The sequence below is a fragment of the Solea solea genome, chromosome 21 (genome assembly GCF_958295425.1).
Source record: "Solea solea chromosome 21, fSolSol10.1, whole genome shotgun sequence".
Taxonomy (NCBI): domain Eukaryota; kingdom Metazoa; phylum Chordata; class Actinopteri; order Pleuronectiformes; family Soleidae; genus Solea; species Solea solea.
In genome coordinates, this window is record NC_081154.1 from 11,107,671 (window position 1) to 11,125,094 (window position 17,424).

Consider the following 17,424-nt stretch of genomic DNA (forward strand, 5'->3'; position numbering starts at 1 on the left):
TTTTTTTTAACTTTAACTTGAATACATTTTTGGACCAGTACTTTTAGGGTGTAAAATAGTGGTATTTTTACTTGAGTATAACGTTTCAGTACAGTACAGTACAGTGAAGTACAGTTCTTCCAAAGAAACATACTTCAGTAAAAGTAAAATTACAAAGCACATCGTACACAAAACACCGACTCAATCACAGTAACGGGAGTAAATGGAATTCATTAGTGGAGTAGAATTGAATTGACCCTGGAGTTTTCATACGCGTTGTTCGTGAAGTTTATTGATATAGCAGCGCCCCCATGAGGTCCACACTGTTATGTGCACAAGCTGATAGGTAATCCATTAACTGTCCTGGCTGGCAGCTGAAAAAGGATCCAAGGTTCAACGCAAAAACTCCACCAATGAAGGCGATACAAACAGTAGAGTAACATGTCTGTTAAAGTCATTTCCTCCAGACTTTTGTCTTCATTGTTAAACACTGCTAATAAAACAAGTATCGTCGCTTCCTGTGAACCTCGGCGTCATGCACCTGCGCGGGGACGGAGCTCCACACGGGGCTACTACAACACCGCGAAGCCCCTGTGTCCCGGGCCGGCAGAGGCGTCACACGTCCGGTTGGTGGACCTTCGCAGTGACACGGTGACCATGCCCGGACTTACGATGCGCCGGGCCATGATGGAGGCCGAGGTCGGTGATGACGTAATGGGAGAAGACCCTACTGTTAATGGTAAGAGCTAAACCATGATGGTGAATGTATTTATTTTTTTTTTTTTACATATGCATTTCTTTTATGCAGGACTATTAATCATTTTACATGCGTTCAAACAGGCAAGAAATAATCTGAGCTAAAAACACACTTTCATAACTTTGAAGGTTTCAATTTTCTCTTTCTTTAGATAATGTTTTGTGTCCATTTACACACACACACACACACACACACACACACACACACAGAACCATGATCCTCACAGTGGTACAAAACATGTGCATCTGTGTTTCCCAAACCATAGTATACCAGATAACATTTTAAAAATCATAATAGTCGGCAGTTTATTTAGCAGTGGACTAACTATTGCAGCAAACGTTTTATTCTCATTATCCAAACAGAGAAGTCAGTTTCATTTATTTCATTTAAATGTACAAATTTCCCCCTGAGGGCTTTACAACTGGGCTAACAACACAATACAACACACCCGTATTCTTCACACCCTGTCAGCTTTCTGAAACAGCAGAGAATAAAATGATGCAACTACACAAAGTACACCACAGCTGCTTCTCTGAAATTTCACAGTCTTTTACTACTTTATGCAGCGCTAGAGAGGATGGCATATAACAATGATAATAATACCACCACCACCAACAATAATAATAATAATAACACCTCTGCCAAATACACTCAGATTCCCACACTACCAATACACTCCCCAATCTCTCAACAGAAAAAAAACTGAATGGAGATCTGTATATGAATAACTACCAAAATCTAATAATTTCTTCAATGGGCCATACTCCATAACTGCACAACACATCAATTTACTTACAGGCAGACAAATAACTTCCTTGGTGAAAAAATATAAATAAATCACAAACTACAGGAAATAGAAGACAGAAAGATCGTATTGTATTTGCCTTTTTCCCCGCAGATCTACAAAAGATAGCAGCTGATATGTTTGGAATGGAGTCGGCGCTGTTTGTCCCCACAGGAACCATGAGTAACCTCATTGCAGGTGAGCCGAGCTTTCACCGAATGTATCGTTATGTCATCAGAGAGGTCATAAATGTGCTTGCTCTTCATGCAGTGATGGTGCACTGCCGGGAGCGCGGCGACGAGATGATTGTGGGCGATTTGTCCCATTTACACATCTATGAACAAGGAGGAAGTGCACAGGTGAGTGTGTCACAGCACAGTAAATCTCATGTGCAGCTCAGTTCCTTAGGGGGTGTGTTTTTGTGTTGTCTCAGCTGGCTGGTGTCCACGCCACCACGGTGACCACCCTCCCTGATGGAACATTTGACTTGGATCAGCTGGAATCAAAGATTCGTCACGGTTACCCTGATGCTCACTACCCACGCTCTCGCCTTATCTGTGTGGAGAACACACAGAACATACAGGGAGGGCGTGTGCTGCCTCTGACCTTCCTGCAGGAGGTGTGTTTTGTTTATTACTCATGTTGTTGGGACCTAAATCTGTTTATACAGTCATATTATGGGGACCAAAGCAAGTTTAAGGTGGATACATGTTGTATGGTTAGGATGAGGTCAGGGTTAGGGTTAGGTCAGTAGTAGTTATGGTTAAGGTCAGGAAATGAATGCAAGTAAATGTAATGTCCTATGAAGTGATGGAAACCAGATTCCATGTGTGTGGACTTGTATTTGTGATGTCTTTAGAACATTTTCTGGTATAAACACTGACCTTTTCAAGACTTGTAGTCCACGACCTCGTCCTAATGTGGCAGAACTTTGATTCTAAGGAAATTGTTAAGTTAAGGCCAAAGACTTGAATTGTGATTAGGTTAAAGTTATTTTAATTTCTCTCTAGAGGGCGGCACTCTCCTCAAGTGCACATGTGCCTCATACTGAGGTGAGACAAATCTGTTCAAATTGGAATTGACGATCAGATTGGATGGTCTGTCTCCATCTCCCAGGTCCACGCTTTAGCAGATAGATATGGTCTGTCCGTTCACATGGATGGAGCCAGGGTGATGAACGCTGCTGTGGCCCAGGGGGTGACTCCATCCACCATACTGCAGCACACACACTCTGTCAGTGTGTGCCTCTCTAAGGTGGGAACAACAGGCACAAAGACAGAACAGATCAGATTCTAAGAGGTTGAAGACAGATTAAAAGATGTATTCATATTCTGGTGTGCAACAGGGTCTGGGAGCCCCTGTCGGCACCATACTAGCCGGAACCCGGGACTTCATAGCCCGAGCGCTGCGGTGTCGTAAAGCCCTGGGTGGGGGGATGCGGCAGGCTGGTGTACTCGCAGCAGCCGGAAAAGTGGCTTTACTGGATAATGTGGGGCGACTGGAGGAGGATCATCGCAATGCAAAAACCTTTGCTGAAGGTGAGGAGCTTTTCACTTTGTCTGTGAAAATGTAATCATTAACAGGCTGCTGCCATAGACCATAATGTGGACTTAGTCTTCTGGTTTACTGGTCAACCTGAAGGTAAGAATATATTAAACATTCACCGGGGGTGACGCCATTGGATACACAGTATGTTCAAATGGAAGTCTATGTCCTACTTCTCCAATCATGTTGTCAATTTTCTTAATTCAGAGGAAAATTCGATGGTTAAACACCAATGGGATTGACAACTGGTATCTGGAGCTGCAACTAACAATTATTTTCATGAGCGATTAATCTGACAATTATTTTCTTGATTAACCGAGTACTTGTTTGGTCTGTAAAATGTCAGAAAATGTTGATGTTTCTTTTCCAATGTCCTGTTTTGTCCACAAACCAAAGTGATTCAGTTTTAATGATTTCCTTGTTATATGGAGCAAAGAAACCAGGAAATATTCACATTTAAGAAGCAGGAAAATCAGAAAGCTTGTTTGTTATGATAAATTTAGTAATTGATTAACAATCTATTAATGGGATAATTGTGGCAGCTATAACTGGTAATATCAATAAGGTGCCTGGTTGAAGGTGATGTCTAAAATTGCTAATTACAAGCCTTGCAAATGGGAGTTCACATTCTTGGGGGTGATGTCACTTGGCTGCTGCTGATAACATCTTGATTTCTTCTCCCCAGCTCTGCTCGACTGTGACCCTCCCCTATTTGCTGTAGACATATCTGCTGTGGAGACAAACATCTTGCGATTCTATCCAAAGGAGCACTCTTGGAGTCCCCCCGAGTTCTGTGCCCTTATGGGACAGGTTTGCGAGGGAGAGGAGGCTGCACTGGGACAGGGGATTAAAGTTCTCATGTATCCTCATTTTGCAAATTCAGTGAGGGCCGTGTGGCATCTTGGGATATCACCTGAAGACACGAAGCTGGCCATACAGAAAATGCAATTTGTTGCTTCTCAGCACTTGAAAGAAAAACACCCTGGGAAGCCTGATGTTTGATTAGATTTGAAGGCTAATTATTAGAACTGGTCATAGAACTTTATCACAGATTACAATGGAATAAATCACTTTGTATCATGAGGAGCAATACTATATATTTATTTATGTGTTTCTAATTCCTTTGCATTAAATTTACTGAACCACTTTCTCTTGTCACGGTTGTTTTATTATGTTGTATTAGAAACACAGACAGCAAAGTCTGACAAAACCTCAGAGCAACAAAACTGTAGTTCTTTCTGACAACAGAGGCGGTACGTGAACACATTTATAAACAGCAGTTTTCATTTGAGTGTAATCTAGTTTGAAATGATCAGGGCTGTGTTGGAAAAGGGTGATATGCTAAACCAATTTTAAATACCAGTGTTCACTTAAATTCTTGCTTCGCCTGTACAGCCACAAGATGGCGTAGTTGTATTAGGGGGTAGGTGGCGGATGTCCTTTTTTGTTTTGTGTGTAATTTCAAACCTTTGACATACAAATCTTGAATATGGAATACGTGTTCTACAAATATCGAAGCAGAGGAAAAAAGAAAACATTCTGGCAGCGGTGGGATTCGAACCCACGCCATCGAAATGACTGGAGCCTAAATCCAGCGCCTTAGACCACTCGGCCACGCTACCACATGCTTTACGGCCCAACGCAGTACACGACATATAGTCGATATATTATGTATAATAGTTTGAAAATTATAACATTAATATGCAGTCAACGTAACATATACCTAAGCACAATCGAGACAACCACTTTGACCATACCTACAGGATGTGGCCCTAAAACCAAGGCAAAATGCCAACAATTGCACAAAAACACGAACATACAGTTTTGCTGAACAAAATGCCAAAAGTTGTACAAAAACACGAACAGTGTTGCTGCTGTAGTCTCTGCAGTACTTCTATCTACCGTGGGAGGGAGTTGTTGTGGCCTGGTCAGAATCTTTGCCCGTGCTGCTTTCATGATGCCTCCGTCATTTCACGTCTTTCTGTTGTGAAACAACAGTTTGTTGGTCATATTTCATTATACCATGTTTTGTTTTTGTTTGATTTTTATTTATTGCAAAATTATGGTCAGATAATTGTATTGGGTTTTTGTATCGGCCATTTAAGCTCGTATTTGTATGAGAACAGTAGAATGTTTTCAGACCACTTGTGATTTAAAAGGTAGTAAGTGTACTGGAGGTACACACGTTACGTTTCGTATTTCCGACGGCATCGAAGGCAGCAGGAGGCGGGAGGCGAGAGGCGTGGCTGTAAGAGAACATTGTGCTACGTGCAGCGAGCTCCAGTCGCTGTGGTGGACAATCACGGCAACTGCATTTAGTTGCTAGTCACGTCCTCGGATCTACGGGATACGTTGGAGAACCAGGACCGAACTTCTGGTGTGTTTTGGTGTTGTTGATCTGGGAGGAGGAGCCTTAAAACTCACTGAATGCAATCCTGACACAAAGATAATTACAGAAACTGAGACACGGAACAACACCCTCTGTTTCTACGCACATTTTCTCATTTTGCTAAGCTGAAGTGTTTAAAGGTAAGTCCCTGGGTCAAACTATATAAGGCATGCTGTTAATTGCTAATACCTTATGGGAACTCGTTTTGCAGCATGCTAATGCTGCAAAACGAGTAAACAATGATTACATAATTTCACGACATTCATGGCTGCCTCGGCGTATTGTCTACCAGAGCACATTGTGGAAGGAGCCCAAATGTATTTTGATTGGTGTTTCAATTCCTCTGCTCCACCCTAGACAAATGTGTGCAAATGTGTCACAAACACAACCAGCTGTAGCTAAACTGACCGATGATCCTTCAGATGCTGAATAACAATAATAGCAGGTGCAGTGTTGTACTTGGCTTTAACATGGTGATGCAAAAATCAATATTATTGCTACTTTATATTTTAACTGATCGTGTATCGTATGAGCTGCAGCTTCCAAGATGTTTTTCTCACATTTTGCAGATGTACACATACAGTTTGTGCATCTGCAACTGCAACTGTTGTGCAGCCACGATGCAGGCTTGTTGTGTTCCTTTCCTATCATGGCTGCCATTCCCTAAGTCCACAATTGTCTCCTCAGGAAAACAACAGCCATCATGGACGACGAAATGATGTTCAGCATGGAGGAGGTGGGCAACAGTGCCAAGAGACCCTCTGTCCAACGCCATACCCCAAGCCAGCGGTCGTCCTCCCTGAGCGATACCAACGGCAGTGACGACGAGGACGATGATGACCACATCATCTGCCCCATACTGGACGACTCTGCCAAAGAAATCTGTCACTACTTGAGGAAACAGGTGTACACACGGCAGCTGTCAAACTCTCTTCCCAAGAGTCTGTCAAACTCTCTTCCCAAGAGCCATTTCCAATATCTGGTGAGTTGTTATTTGGGCAACACCAAGCACAGTGGGGGGAAGGTGGATGATTGTTTACCGAGACCAGTAGAAAATATTAATTCAAATGTATTTACTGTGTTGTAGTTCTGCAATTGTGAGTGCATCTCTTTGCCTTATAAGGAAGTCTGTGCCTGCTCACTCTAACCAACATGTGCACTTGGTCCTGTGTGTATGGGAACGTGTGTTTACTACAGTGGAAAGCTGGTCAGCAACACTCTCTGACAGGACTGTTCTCACGTCTTCCTGTGATCATGTTGTATTTGGACAGCAGGGAGTGTCTGTATCAGAGCCACCGTGTACCAGCCGACACCAAGAATGAATGCCCTTTTCATTTTTCTTTCTTTGCTGTTGTTGTGTAAAGCATCTAAAGCTGTTTTCCTCACTCCTCTACATAGAATGAAACCGAGACAGTGGCAGAGCCTCGGTCGTACAAGGTTTTGTCTGAAAGTGCACGGGTACGTCACAGATGAAATTATATCTTTCTTCTCTCCCTCTTCACCAGTGACCATCTACGCCTCCCTTCTCATTGCTGCACTCTAAAGCTTACTTTTCTTTTTCCATTACTGAACTGGAATGTTTTTTTTTATTTTTTTTGCATCATAATCTTCCCTTTCCCTCCCTTCCCATGACTTTCTTTATGCTGTGCACATCTTTATTGATGCATCCTCCTTTCTTTCAGAGTGTGTTTCTTTTCTGACCAATCACAGTATTGTTGTACATAGCTCTGCTGAAAACAAAACTCAGAAGGAGGTGTATTTCACTACCATACCGGGCTATACTATTTAATCCAGGCCATAAAGTTTCTCATTTTAGAATTTGTAATTTAAGGTGAGGTCTGACGTAAGATGCATCCCCAGCTCCGTCCCACAAACAGACATGAGATCCTATTTGTTAAAAAACATGACCCTTCATATTTCTTCTCATGTGAATCCTGGTCTCTAAAAATAATCATATGTGCCTGCTGCTTAGAGATCAGGACACGAGGGAGACGTGCAGCACTGTACATTGTAGGGTGTGTCTCCTTACTGGAACCGATTGAGTAGTAAGACTTGATTCATAGGTTCTACTAAGAATACAGCAGCAGTGCTGACGGAGCGTAAACGTGCCATGGTGATCATATGAATATACTGATGTTTACCAGCCTGTTGGTGCTGTAATCCATTGCCATGTTGGTCGATCTCCTTTTTATTTTGCACTTCAAAATGATTCCTTTTTCTTCTCTTTACTTTCTTCCTGATCTGCAAGTGTCATCCTTAGAGTAGACTCACATTTGCATCAGCTTTGATGCAGCTAAAAGAATGAGGGGCAGCTGTTCAATGTGGAAACAGTGGGATTATAATTTGCTCCGTCAGCTAGGACAGTATCAGCATTTAGGGGATGAAATTGACTGTGTTGTGCACAGAACTATAGTAGGGATGCACGATATTGGACCTTTTGCTGATATCCGATATGCTGACATATTGAGAGTTTGTATGTAATGTATATATATGTATATGTATATAAACATTGTCCCTGTGCCCAACTGCAGAGGTAGTTTCCTGCTGTATTTTTCATACTCCTGTTGCAGCAGATTTAGATATACATTTTCTTCATTGAGAAAAATAAATAAATGCAAAACAAATATTAGTTGTAGACGGCGCTAGCATAGAAGCCAAGGAGGTAGCAGCTTATTTAGCCTGTTGTTGTTGTCATTAGTCTTATCAGCAGCATCCTGGTATGTTTGCTGATAGCCAATAATACACTTTAAAGCCATTATCTACCGATAATATCCTGCATCCCTAAAATAGAGTTTTCACTGTTTCTCGTTTGGACAGCTCCTCCTCTTCATCTTTGTTTATTCTGGCAAACCCGTTTGGAAATCCAGTTCCCCATTCTGCCACAAATACTGTTTACAAATTCATGTTTCCGTACTTTAACAGGACGCGTGGAAACATGCAATTGCAAAGGCTAAAGCCATGCCTGACCCCTGGGCACAGTTTCACCTGGAGGAAATCCTGACTGAGCCCTGCGTTCGTTACAGGTAGGAATTACTTTGTGTGGCTGTGGATACCAAGATATCTAAGACCCAAAAGAATCAGGATTTGTTTTTACATTTGTGGCAAGTGTTCACTCATTTTTTGTTTAATGTTTTAGACAATTGTGTGTATTGGTTTCTAATGATATTAATATGGCCAACATGATGGAAAACATTAGTCCATTTAGTCACTCGCCTGAGTTGGAGCTAGTTTAGCATTCATGACCGCATTTTTGGCTATCAAGTGTGAGTCCTGTGTTTACTCTCCCTTTTTAGCTTTGTGTTGGTCTCCACCACCCCTCAACAGAAACAAAGGGCCCTTCACTTTGTGTGTCGTTAAAGATGACCACCTTCAAGTTACACTTTATCATGTGACATGTTTTTAATATGTAAATATTGTCCTGTGCTAGATTCACAGCTGGCCCATATTTCAAACACAAGTGACTCTGACTCTGAATTATGACAGTGACACACAATGGGACGGTGTTGGTTAAAAAAAAAAAAACAGGAAGGAAAAAAATTCCTTTGCTTTTGTGTGTGTGGGTTTTAGGCCCGTTACATAACACATGGTGTTGTGACTTGGCTGCAGAGAAAGGACGGATTGTCAGGAGATGTTGTTTTTTTTCCACATGCTAATTTTACCCCCATGAAACCCCACTCCTCTTTCCTTCTCTAATGCCCCCTGTAGTATGTACCCATACTGCATTGAATGGCGGTCGTAGTATCCCATGTTCTCAGACTTAAATCACTGTTGGCAGAAAACGGTGAAGACGTAGGAGCAGAAGAGCATTTAAAGGTGTGTAAAAAAAAGAGAGAGAGATTAAAAGTTTCTAGTTTAATGGCACTTTGGTTTCAGCTGTGAAGACTTTAACAGCTGCAGCTACTGTCAAGGCATTAATCATTAACCCAGGAGACGCACCCTACAGTGCCAAACACACACACTGACCCAGTACACACCCACAACATGTAGATTTTATCACCACTGGGCTGCACGAGTTTTTCCCTGACGATATTCTGTCCACAATTTAATATGATCAGAAAAACTTTTTCTGTGGCAACATTTCTTTTCAGTTTCACTATTTTTTTTTTTTTACTTTATGGTACTTTATGACAAGAACTGATAACTGGCAATAGAACAAAAGAAGAAATTATACGATATTGACAGTAATTTGGTCAGTACGGGGCAGTCAAGTGAAGAAAAACAAACATTTCAGTGGCGTAACGTAACATAAAATTGATCAAAGGGCCAAGAGTTTTAGACCACTGACTTGGCTAAATTTGAATTCACAGGTACAATGCCGTCACAGGCGAGTGGGCTCAAGACCAGGTCCACATCAAGATGGCTTCTCAGGTTTTACTTCCTGCTTGCCAATATTTAAAACACACTTGAATAAAAGAGTGCCTTGCAGCATTTCTTTTTTTTGCCTGTCTTATTTGTGTCCTCTGCTTTCTCACAGCCGTTTGGGAAAGGAGCGATGAGGGAGTGCTTCAGAACGTAAGTGTTTCTCCTGTGCCCATCAATTCAGTGACAGTGGACGTCTTGGTCTCATTGTAAACAAAGAGTAGAGGAATATGTGACTCTTTCATTTTGGCCTATAGGAGGTGCAGGTCCACATTCTTCACATTTCTTGACAGATTCAGCTGTTTCCGAGCCAAAGATAGTATGGAGAACATCACACTGAGCCAGCTCTGTAAATGCTTTATTTTTTTTTACATTTTGTATTCACAGTAATGACTTCCTGGATGTGTATTGTTGAGTAAAACCACATGTTGTGGACAGTGGTCCACTCTATTTTGTTTTCTGCACAGCATTGCAGCATTGAGAATAGGAATAATAGTGTTGTTGTTGATGTTTAGTCCTCAGTTATGTGGGAACTGTTTAAGAGGGCCACCCGTCAACAGCCCCTACAAGCTTAAACATGTCGGGCTCTTTAACATGATGAAATGTCTGCATCTGAAATGTGGTTAAGCAAATAAACCACATTTCAGATGTGGTTGCTACTGTCATATCCAGCAGGATGAATGTGACAAATGCCACGCCCTCCTGATAACATGAAATGTATAAACCTTAAAGTAAGTAACTGCTTTTTATTTATTCTTTTTCCTCTAGGAAGAAATTGTCTAATTTCTCGCACAGCAGCAACTGGAAATCAGCATCCAACTATGTTGCAAAGCGATACATGGAGTCAGTGAGCAGAGATGTTTACTTTGAAGACGTTAGGCTGCAGATGGAGGCCAAACTCTGGGGAGAGGAATACAACCGACATCGGCCGCCCAAACAGGTACAAGATAAATGCTTGGAGTCAACACACTCCTTGACAATAGCCAGGAAAAAAACAGAAAAACAAGCCTCAACTTTATTTTTCCTTCAACACTGCCACGTTAGAGAATTTTTATCACTGCTGTCCGAGCAGCTGAAAATGGTGCAAGTTATTCCCGAGTGTCTAGTCAAAGTCAAAAGTCAAAAATAAAAAGTAACATAAAACTGTGCTAAACACAAAGGCAGGTTAATGACTGTTGTTTATCTCTCTGTAAACCTCAGGTGGACATCATGCAGATGTGTGTGGTGGAGATGACAGACAGACCTGGTAAACCTCTCTTCCACCTGGAACATTACATCGAGGGCAAGTACATCAAATACAACTCCAACTCTGGCTTTGTTAGGGACGACAACATCAGACTTACCCCGCAGGTGAGTGGCGTCTCACTAGTGTCTTAAAACACGTTTATCTGCACTTAATCTTAATCTAAATCTTAATCTTAATAATGCATTCCATGTTGTGCCCACCAGGCTTTCAGTCATTTCTCCTTTGAGCGGTCAGGACACCAGCTAATTGTGGTGGACATCCAGGGTGTGGGAGATCTCTACACTGACCCTCAGATTCACACAGAGAAGGGGACTGACTTTGGCGACGGAAATCTAGGTTTGTTTCAATTTGTCATTAGTCAACTATGATTCAAATACACGTAAACATAATTTGATAAGACATTTGACATGTGAATAAGTCAATAAATTAATAACATCATGCTCACACTGTATCCGTGTTCCAGGTGTGCGAGGCATGGCACTGTTCTTCCACTCACACCTGTGTAACAAGATCTGTAAGAGTATGGGCCTGATGCCCTTTGACATCTCCCCTGCAGAGACATCACTGCTGGACTGCACCAACAAACTGCTTGTAATTTTTACTTTTTCATTATATTAAATTAAGCATCGACCAGCTAGCATTGAATCAGCATAATTATATTTATCAGTAAATATTACTTTTTTACTTTTCATTTTGAGCCAAGTAGCTATTATGGAAAACCCCTTTTCATGGTTCACTTTAAAAATCATACAAAAACATACACAGTGATGCTGTATGTGCATTTACAAGACAGCAGTGCAGCAAAACACAAGGTTATGATGTTTTTCTGTTATTTGACATCACTGATCCATGGTTCACATGCTTCCCAAGCTGCAAATGAACCAGAAACAGCCCATGGTTCCAATACAAGTATTCAGACAAAAACATTAAAGAAGTATGAACCGAATGCTGCATTATGGTTCAGAGAGTCATTACATTTTATTACTATATCGTCCTGCACAAGATAATAAAAACTGTAATACCGTTTTCCTCTAAACGTTTCCTCTAAACTTCCCGCTTTTTGATTTCAGAGGTCAGCCGAGACAGTGCTGAGGGGTTGTGAGGAGCCTTGTGGTTCTCCCCGCGTCCGTACCTTGTCGACGAGCAGAGTGCCTCCGCTGCTAACCCGCCTCTCTGAGACTTCGTCCGTGGACGAGAGCATGAGCGACGTGGACTCCATCCCATGCTCGCCACTATTCCTCGCGTCCCCGTTCACTGCACCTGGATCTGTGGGCAGGTCCCAAATTGGTGCGGGTGGTGAACTCATTACCACAGAACTGCTCATGAATAATCGCGAGTTTCGTGTGACAAAGCGTGGTCATAAATAGTCTCGTCTCTCTGTTTTTAACAGGTTTGTCTTTTACTGGGATGAATGAGCATGAAAGACTCAACGGCAACAACTTTGGTGAACACAGGGTAAGTTGCAGCTCACTGAATGTCAATCCAAACTAACACTGCATCAGACTTTTGCCTTATCTTGTCCTTTAACCAAATATTTGCAGTTTTAAAGTCCCAAGTATTTTTTTATGCTCATATGATGATGGTATGTTTCAAAATAAAATATGTAAAATTCATGTAAGAGAAGCTGAAAGGAGTGTGTTGACACCTTAATTATCTGCCGCCGTGTCGTTGGGCAAAACATTTAACCCCACGTTGCTCCTGACGGCGGTGTATGAATGAGTATGACAGATGAGTTGCACATAGATGCGCTATATGAAAGTGTGAGTGAATGGGTGTAAATGGCAAAGCAGCTTTGCGTTGTCATCAAGACTAGAAAAGCGCTGTATAAATACAGACCATTTACCATTTGCCTTTCGATGTAGCAGTTCTTACTAGTGTCCAGTCCACCGTCTCCACTGATCGGGACACCCGACTGCTCTCCAGTTGTTGAAATGATTTTATTATTTTCTGTCCGTAGGAATCTGAAAGCGGCGGTGACAGTGGATACCCCAGTGAGAAGAGGAGTGAAGGCGATCCAAATGACCACGTGGATGGGGTAAACGTCCTAGTTTGGCTATTTAGACTGTTTATTATTAGTAAACACAGCTCACCCACCCCAACATCAGTTAAAATAATGTTTTTCTCTACAGAATAGGCCATAATATACAGTGTGTAAGCGATTTAAATAATGTTTTTAGTAGAGGTGATTTTTGAGCATACTTTTTACACTTATATACAAGAATTTTCCTGCTGTATAATTTACACTCACACTTCTTTGTCCTTCAGTCTTTTGAGGGGGCTGTTAGTCTGTTAACATTTTCTCTTTCTTGCTCAGATAACTGTAGGATTTTCTGACAGTAGCTTATGTAATGCATGTTGTATCGTTACATAGGCCCATCATCGATACCAGAGACATTATTCCGAGTCAGACGACGACAGTGTGCGACGGGTAAATGAACATCGCCTGACACATAATCTCTTAACTTTTCTCATCCTTCTTTTGCTTTTTTTCTTTTTCTCTAACCTCATCACACTTTCTTCTAAACATCCTCCACCTGCTCTGTTTCTTCCCTCACTAGGGGAGGGTGGTTGCTCCTCCAAGAGTCTCTGCAAACCTATATTCAAACACTCCTGACAATGAATTGGTGATTACTTGCATGGAGGCTTGTAAACCATGTGCTTCCCTGTCGGAGCGCTGTGCAGTCTTATTGCTGTCAAGCTTACACTTATTGTAAGTCGCTTTGGATAAAAGCGTCTGCTAAATGACATGTAATGTAAAAAAGCGCCTTCTCTGCTCAAAACCTAGGAAGCATGAGTTTAATGTTTAGATATTTCAGCCACATCCACTTTGCTCTTTACGTGGTTTGCTGAACAAAATGCAAAAAGCAAAATACATAGAAATAAAAATGGACATTTGGAACTGAAACACCATCTACCTGTTTCATCAACTTTGCCATCTTGTGAAAAACCTTGTGTGTGCATGTGTGTGTGTGTGTTCATGTGTGCATCATCATTCTGAATTCACTGACTGACTGACAAGTCAACAGTGGATTAATCCTCCAACTCTTAAGTGCACAGCTGATCTGCATCTTTTGTGGATGGCTTCATCTCTGAGACCGGAGAGTGATTTTTCAACTTGCACTTGATTTCCCGTCATCATATAAAGTTTTCTGATCTGTTGTGGTTAAGAACAAACAATTCCATTCTCCCTTTCTTTTTCCTTTTTTCCCCTGGAACGGTCTGCTTTTTCAGCTGACAGAAGAGAAGTGGAGCTTCTACCACTCGTCTCGCGCTCACGTCCACCGACCATCGTGTGTGGCCACTGAGGTTGAGCGAATCAATTCTACTCTGCAGAAGAAGATTGGCCAGTCGATTCTTGGGAAGGTGAGATAATGTGGCTCAAAATTGAAAGCGGGGGTGCGTGGTTGCCAGAATTCTTGAAAATAAAGGTATAAGATGTAGCACTTTATACCCAGAGTTATGCAGTGTTCATGCACAGACACATACCTAACAGTTTCACGTTTTGATTTTTAGAAACATTGAAACAACAGGCAGTGATAACGAGGCGACAATAATGGTGCATAAAAAAAAAAATAGTGTGAGACGTCACACAGCGGTGTGGGGCTGCTGTTAAGTCCACATTGGATGTCACCCCAGTATTTACAAATATTAAATAAGTAGATGTAGTTTGTCTACAAAAAAAAGAACAACGGTCAACAGAGCAAGCTTCAACCCTGGCTATCAAGGCTAGTAAAGAAAATGGACATTTTGCGTAAGTTGTTCATGAAGAGACAAAGGTAAATTTTTTCCTGTGTTAGTTGAATTGGTTTTATAGTATTAAACATGTATTTGCTGCATAATGATAATCTCAATAATCCCCCCTAAAGAGAACACAATTGCCAGGTTGCATTTTAAGACTCTTAACTCATCTCGTGTAACACCACCTACTGCAGCACACCGTTTGTTTCATGTGTTAAATACAGTATTGGTCTCTCTTTCCTCCTGGACAGGTCCACCTGGCCATGGTGCGCTACCACGAGGGGGGTCGTTTCTGTGAGAAGGATGAACAGTGGGACCAGGACTCAGCCATGTTCCACCTGGAGAGAGCTGCCCAGTGTGGAGAACTGGAGGCTATTATTACCTTAGGACTGTGCTGCCTGCAGCTGCCTCATCACATACTGTCAGACATAGACCTGGAGGTACCGTGAATCATATCCCAAGTGTTCTATACTTCATGTGATTTGAATGTGGTTTTGTATTGAATCATTTTTTTGTGTCGTCTGCAGGATAATTCGGGGAACAGAATGAAAGGATTCAAGTATCTCCTGCAGGCCGCTGAAGCCGGGGACAGATCTTCTATGATTATTGTGGCCAGAGCCTTTGATACAGCGGTGAATCTGCCTCCTGACAGGTCAGTAAAGGTCGCTGAAGTTATTAATACTGCATTTTTGCAATATAATATTATTTCATTTGTATTTCTGATTTTTGTCTTTCAAACAGAAAGCAGAATTGGGAGGAAGCGATTCACTGGTATGATAGTGCACTGACAATGACGGACTACGATGAGGGCGGAGAGTTTGATGGGACACAGGATGAGCCCAGTTACCTGCTGCTGGCCAGACAGGCAGAGATGTACCAAGAGGGAGGCTTCCAGCTCAAAGCAGATCCACAGAGAGCAGGTGTGACACCACACTGGCTTCACAGTGACTATGTCACCTGCTATTAGTCTGTTTATTTTTTTGAAAAGCAACAGTATTTATTCTTAAAATGAGGACATGTACTGTAGATGCAGGGGATTCTATTTTCAACCCTGGAAAAGTCGAACAGCATCAATAGGAACTCTTGAATAAGCCATGTTTCAGCTTTTGTTTTATATTATGTATTTCCAACTTACCTAAATATGTTCAGTTTAGATACTTTCTATGGATTCTTTTTTTTTAAATCATTTTACACTGATATGCAGTGGGACATGACATGAAACGGAGCTGGCTACAGTTACAGTTTCAATAATTGACGATTTATCGCACTGTACTTTTTCTGACATCCCCTCTCCCTCCCTCCCTGCAGGTGATTTGTTTACTGAAGCAGCAGAAGCTGCCATGGCCGCCATGAAGGGCAGGTTGGCTAACCAGTACTACATGAAAGCTGAGGAGGCCTGGGCGCTGATGGAGGAGGAGTGATTCCGCATATATGCATTTACATCATATGAAAATGCTAGACGAGTGCATGCGTTACTGTATGTGTACTGTACATTCATATTCAGGATACAACCAGTTTACATACTTTTCAATTATAAAATCTTAAAAGATTTTCTTTTCCTATTGGTGATCAAAGATGTGTGTGTGTGCGCGTGCATGTCCCCGGGCTTAGAAATCTGTTCCAACTTTCTCTGAAGCCAGTCATTCAGATTCCTGTATTTTTAAAAAATATCTGTCTGGTTAAGTGAATGTTGTGTCAAAAAAAACAAAGGCTGAACAGCGAATTTTTTTTTACTTTGCTCCAAACATTTACACAATTACACCGGGTTAATATATGTAAATATGTTTGGAGTCGAAAACTGTAAAATAAAGTTTGAATGGCTTTTTATTGGAAAACATTGTCATGCATTCTTCCTGAGACAAAAAGTCAACGACGATCTGAAGACAGAGACTGGTTTGTTTGAGCCTTTTACTTAAGGTTAATGTGTATCACTTCAATAACACAAAATTAATAATGTGTTTTAATTTTTCAAACGTTTCTTGTCTGATTTACCTATTAAAAAAGTAATAACTGGTACCACTTAATAAATGGCACTAAAACTAGTCAGTAACCTCATAATATTCACATATTGTGAAATTGTGATTTTTGTAAACATGAGAAGTTTAAAAACACTGCACTCCCTTTTCTGTTGAAACTAAAGCAAACAAATAATAAATGTTCCCAGAAAATGCAGTTGGGAATGTTGCCGAGTGTGTCTGTCTATTTCTCTATGTCTCTATCTTCTGTCCTGTAAGAAGAGATGAAATAACAGCATGGCAAGAGTTGTGACATAGAACTTCTTTGTTGAGAGATGATTTCTCAGTTTTGACATAAATGGCTTCCCTCACTGCTCTTTCAGACCATCTGTCAAATTTAGCTGCATGTGATCAGAGGCATGCCATGTAACCTGAGGTGACTGAACCACTAAAATGACTATTGTCAACAACTTAGAACTCTTCTTTCTGCCACACCTTGATGCAGTTTTAGTGTGGTGATAGTTTTGCATAATGATCTACATAGACAAATAGCTGGGAATAGCTGACTCAGCATTGCCCAATATATAAAACAAAACCTGAAAGTAAATGATGAGCTAAAACTGGAATTAGCAGTAAATGTAGTCAATTGATATATATAATTTGAATTTAGTC

At 41.3% G+C, this 17,424-nt stretch overlaps 2 protein-coding genes and 1 non-coding gene across 6 annotated transcripts; 2 read left to right on the plus strand and 1 right to left on the minus strand.

Moving 5' to 3' along the window:
• Positions 1-333: 333 nt before the first annotated feature.
• Positions 334-4,212, plus strand: LOC131449026 (uncharacterized). The gene is made up of 7 exons (XM_058621955.1): positions 334-718; positions 1,635-1,718; positions 1,791-1,879; positions 1,954-2,139; positions 2,637-2,774; positions 2,866-3,058; positions 3,751-4,212. The coding sequence occupies exons 1-7, from the start codon at positions 421-423 to the stop codon at positions 4,065-4,067; spliced, it is 1,305 nt and encodes a 434-aa protein (XP_058477938.1). The 5' UTR covers positions 334-420; the 3' UTR covers positions 4,068-4,212.
• A 393-nt stretch (positions 4,213-4,605) lies between these two features.
• On the minus strand, positions 4,606-4,687 carry trnal-uag (transfer RNA leucine (anticodon UAG)). Its single transcript has one exon. It is a non-coding gene; the product is annotated as a tRNA-Leu (tRNA).
• A 654-nt stretch (positions 4,688-5,341) lies between these two features.
• Positions 5,342-16,969, plus strand: eef2k (eukaryotic elongation factor 2 kinase). Of its 4 annotated transcripts, XM_058621319.1 has the most exons (20): positions 5,342-5,594; positions 6,142-6,436; positions 6,853-6,912; positions 8,377-8,477; positions 9,762-9,822; positions 9,929-9,966; positions 10,582-10,753; positions 11,014-11,163; positions 11,263-11,395; positions 11,523-11,650; positions 12,130-12,346; positions 12,450-12,514; positions 13,017-13,094; positions 13,431-13,487; positions 13,618-13,683; positions 14,291-14,422; positions 15,049-15,237; positions 15,325-15,449; positions 15,539-15,717; positions 16,106-16,969. In XM_058621319.1, the coding sequence occupies exons 2-20, from the start codon at positions 6,158-6,160 to the stop codon at positions 16,216-16,218; spliced, it is 2,343 nt and encodes a 780-aa protein (XP_058477302.1). In that variant the 5' UTR covers positions 5,342-5,594; positions 6,142-6,157; the 3' UTR covers positions 16,219-16,969. The 4 variants fall into 4 exon arrangements, with proteins under 4 accessions (XP_058477302.1, XP_058477304.1, XP_058477303.1 ...); XM_058621321.1 differs by lacking the exon at positions 13,618-13,683; XM_058621320.1 differs by lacking the exon at positions 6,853-6,912.
• The last annotated feature ends 455 nt before the right edge of the window (positions 16,970-17,424 follow it).